This window comes from Triticum aestivum, chromosome 3D (genome assembly GCF_018294505.1).
Source record: "Triticum aestivum cultivar Chinese Spring chromosome 3D, IWGSC CS RefSeq v2.1, whole genome shotgun sequence".
Lineage (NCBI taxonomy): Eukaryota > Viridiplantae > Streptophyta > Magnoliopsida > Poales > Poaceae > Triticum > Triticum aestivum.
This window is the reverse complement of record NC_057802.1, coordinates 410,682-414,989: the sequence shown is the minus strand read 5'-3', so window position 1 is coordinate 414,989 and position 4,308 is coordinate 410,682. Positions and strand designations below refer to the sequence as shown.

At 47.4% G+C, this 4,308-nt stretch overlaps 1 protein-coding gene across 1 annotated transcript; it reads left to right on the top strand.

Annotated features, from left to right (window-relative positions):
* The first annotated feature begins 1,592 nt into the window (after nucleotides 1-1,592).
* On the top strand, nucleotides 1,593-3,309 carry LOC123081072 (uncharacterized). The gene is made up of 5 exons (XM_044504041.1): nucleotides 1,593-1,874; nucleotides 1,976-2,114; nucleotides 2,210-2,422; nucleotides 2,526-2,670; nucleotides 3,232-3,309. The coding sequence occupies exons 1-5, from the start codon at nucleotides 1,646-1,648 to the stop codon at nucleotides 3,307-3,309; spliced, it is 804 nt and encodes a 267-aa protein (XP_044359976.1). The 5' UTR covers nucleotides 1,593-1,645.
* Nucleotides 3,310-4,308: the final 999 nt, after the last annotated feature.

Below are 4,308 nucleotides of genomic sequence, written 5' to 3'. Positions count from 1 at the left end.
AATTAAAGTAAAATACATAAGTAATTAGAAATAAAATAAATAAGTTTTTTGTTGTAAGTAGAAACAAAACAAAACAAATAAAGCAAAAGAGAAAACAAAAAACAGAGAAAAAAAATTATGCCACCTACTGGGCCCACCACGGCCTGAATACGACTTGAAACCCATCCATGGGCCAGGATTCAGGCCCGCAGAAGGCCCAGTAGGCCCCACGGGAAAAAAGAATGGTTAGGCCCGAAAGCCTGCAGTTGAGAGGAGCTCGAGAGGGTGGGCGCAGCAGCGCTTATAAACCACTCTCGAGCTCTCTCAACTAGCGAGGTGGGACTAAATTTTGACGCGGGGCAGCACAAGGCCTTTGGTCCCGGTTGGTGCCACCAACCGGGACTAAAGGGGGTCATTGGTCCCGGTTCATGGCACCAACTGGGACCAAAGGCCTTTAGTCCCGGTTGGTGCCACGAACCGGGACCAATGAGTTGCCTATATATACCCCATCGCCACAGTAGAGCACTCCACAGTGCTCTGTTTTTTCTGGCCGGCGAGGGGTGGGCATTTGGTTGCTCTAGCTCACCTCCTATGCACATGAGGTGTTCGATGAAATGTCTGAGCCACACTAGTTAATCTTTCTCCTCTCGAAACTCGACCTCCGAGCTCCATTTTCCCCGAGATTTGTCTAGGTTTAGCGGTCCGTCACGTCCCGTCCCCGTCTTCACCGCTGTCGATCGCCCGCGCCGATCTCGTTGCCAGCACCACCGTGGTGAGCCTCTTGTTCTTATCTTCTTTCTGAAAGGAAAAAATTCTTACTTTAGATAGATACTTGTCTAATTTTGTTACTTTTATTATTCCTTCTTATTACATAGTGCGATGGTTTTGGTATCCGCCCCCGTCGGCCCTCGTCCTGTCTATGATTCGGATGTGGTATATATTATCTTTTTATAACTATTTGGTTCATTTATTGTTTATGACAAATATACCGACCAACGTGACATAGATTTTATTTATCTAGGAGGTGGTTGAACCGGAAATTCTAACCGACCCTATTGTCGAGTGGTTAAATTTAGTTGAAGAAGAAAACAATTACTTGAAGGAAAAAATAAAATAATTAAGGAGGAGAAGATGATATTGGAGTTGCATGTTGTGGATGTCACTACTAGGAAAAGGGCTATAGATAATATGGACACTAATGGCGCACCACACATGTGGTGCGCCACTACTATATACTAATGGCGCACCCTCACCACACATGTGGTGCGCCACTACTATATACTAATGGCGCACCCTGTGTTGGTGCGCCATTAGTGTCCAAATACTAATGGCGCACCACATCCACGGTGCGCCACTAGTAAAAAAAATTGTTTTTTTCAAAATTACTAATGGCGCACCAGGGGACAGTGCGCCATTAGTAGTTCAAATTGTTTTTTTGAAAAACTACTAATGGCGCACCGTGTGTGTGGCGCACCACTCCCACGGTGCGCCATTATTAACTTGGTCCATTCCACCGAATGCACCCCGTGGGCCCGAGGCGTCGGGTGTTAAGTTTTAGGGTTTCCTTGTCGTCCTGTCTTTAGCTCTCTGTCGCCTCCCAATCCCCTCCTCTCCCACTCCGGCGGCGGCGCACCTAGCCTAGCGCGGAAGAGCGAAGGAGCCGACCATGGCGACGATCGTCAACACCACGGAGGAGGAGCCGATGCTGGCGGTGGTGCGCTCCACGGCGGAGCTCGCCTGGGCCGACGTGGGCGCCGAGGTCGCCGACCCGGAGGTGGCCCGCCTCTGCGCCGAGGCGCAGCAGCACGTCCTCGCCGGCCGCTGGCTCGACATGGCCGCCCTCATGCTCGCCTCCGCCGACCTCCTCCTCCTCGCCCCACGCCTCTCCGACAAAGGCACCTCCCCCCTCCCCCTCCCCTCTCCTTCCCCATCCCTATCGATTTCTTGTTCAATTCCGCCTTGCTTACCCCGCGTCGCTCGCCGTTAGCGGCCGCAGATCTCGAGTGCTCCCTCACCGTCATCTGCAACCTCGTCACCAAGGCCGGATCCGAGGACGAGGCGCTGGAGATCGCCAGGCTCATCTGCGCCAAGCTCACCCACCAGTCGGGCGAGAAGCCCATGCTGCGCATCAAAGTGTAAGCCACCGCGGCGACCCTTGCACCGTCCGTGCCTCCCTGTATCGGATTGTTATATAAGGTTCCTGATGATGCCAATGTGTGGACATCTGCAGCCTGTTCAGCCTGTACAACCTACTGGCGAGCCTCTCCGGCAAGGCCTTGGTCTACAGGAAGGCGCTCGAGCTTGCCGCCGCCGGGAAGGCCGCCGACTGCGTCGTGCCCACCTTCAAGAACATCGACGCCTTTGTTGCCTACTGGGGCATCGGCAAGCCGGAGCAGAGGGACCTGTTCCTTGCCGTCACCAGGATTCTTAAAGACCAGAAGGGGTGCGGCACGCATTGCCCTTTGCTTCCAAGTTCCTTGCATTTTTTAACCTACATGGCAAGATTGTATACTGATGCAACCCATTCTTGTTATAATGATTGTCAGCATGACCAAGGAGTACTTCAAGTTTCTGAACAAGTACCTGGCTACATTCGATGGTTCGTCTGATGAGGCCGACGCAATTGGTGCAGCGAAGGAAGAAGCTGCTGCAGCAATCATTGAGTTTGTCAAGTCATCTGACCTCTATCAGGTACTTTTATCCTCCAGCTCACATCTCCGTCTTAGGTCTTGTGTTCGTGTGGAAAAATCTCGTGAGAGCCATAATGCTTATGATTTTGATTCTCTGGGCGATCTATCGCTTTCTCCATACCAAAACATGATATAACATGCCATTCTCCAATCATATCACCAAATGTGAATTTAGTTTAGCAATCAAATATCACTATATTAGATACTCCTCTGTAAAGAAATATAAGATCGATCATAGATCACCAAAGTAAATTCTTAGTCTGGTATCCTTTCCTTTTTGGTTAATACTTAGTCTGGTATGTAATTTCAGCCGACATACTGCGAGGGTCTTCGGGATGCCACAATGGCAGAGTCTACGTTCAAAGCTTAGAGTGTGGAGGGTAAGCCTCTACCTCGCCTTGAACTGCAGCAGCTAATTTTCAGCTGCAAACTATTTAAGTAGGAACATGCATAGCTTTCCAATTTCTTGATGAATGTCAGATGCAACTCCTATAGTGACATTGAGAACTCATAGGTGCTTACCGAGCAACTAATACAGTTTCCTCTTAAAATTCTGCTACAGGGAAACATTGCAAATGCTATCAACACGATCCAAGCTAACAAGGTGACTGAAGATGGCGGGCAGGGGATGCAGGATTGATGATCCGCTGCTCGGAGGAAGTCCCTAAATTGAGATTATAGCCTGAGAAATTAGACGAGCAATCCTTTTGTATTAGGTATCTTGTAATTCAAAATACTTCTACCCCGTGACCATGCTTGGCTAAGCAATCTCATGTTGCATGAATTTTGTAGACAAAAGCCATGCTTCAAGTCAGCAGTTACTTGTTACAGAATTGCGATTGTTCATACTGGATGCCTGTTTTATCATGATGATTGTAGTTTTCCAAGGTTTGGCTTTGGGGTTATTGAGAATTTGTGTCATGTTCTTTTTTATCTAGCAGCTGGTGTTTTACCTGGATGTCATGTGCTGAAATCTAAATGCTAGTTTAGGACCTGAAAAAATATTTGAAAAAAATTGTTACTAATGGCGCACTTCTATGTGGTGCGCCATTACTAAGTCAGATAGTAATGGCGCACCGTGGCTTATACTAATGGCGCACTACCTGGTGCACCATTAGTATACCAGATACTAATGGCGCACCAGTGGTGCGCCATTAGTAAAAAATACTAGTGGCGTGGTACTAGTGGCGCACCAGTAGTGCGCCATTAGTAGGCAAAACTGGTGCGCCACTAGTAGGCCTTTTCCTAGTAGTGTGTCGTCGATGATCACAAGATCAAGATGGATGCAATGCGCTTGAAGATTAGAAAGATTAGAAAATATGCCAGTCATACCGAGGCTTGGTATCATTATGCCGTTGCATCAATTGTTACCTTGGTTGCGATTATGATCGCATTTGTTTTCGCATTGAAATGTTTTACATAGTTTCAATGTATGGTTTAATTAATTAGATGCTCTGGAGAGCTATATATATGTTGTTAGATGAGAACTATGTATGTACTTTGGTTTTAATGTGATGATGAACTTCTATTAAATTGGTCACTTAATTATCTATTCATGATGTTCTGTAATGGTTTTTGACACACTTATTTATATATAATGCACGCAGATGAACCGGCAATGGATGTACGGTGACAGACA

What these genes read in the sequence shown, in the direction of transcription:
- LOC123081072 (XM_044504041.1), top strand. Translation starts at nt 1,646, where the DNA reads ATGGCGACGATCGTCAACACCACGGAGGAGGAGCCGATGCTGGCGGTG. An exon ending in CCCATGCTGCGCATCAAAGT is followed by an intron (nt 2,115 to 2,209) that starts GTAAGCCACCGC and finishes GGACATCTGCAG; the next exon opens with CCTGTTCAGCCTGTACAACC. An exon ending in ATTCTTAAAGACCAGAAGGG is followed by an intron (nt 2,423 to 2,525) that starts GTGCGGCACGCA and finishes AATGATTGTCAG; the next exon opens with CATGACCAAGGAGTACTTCA.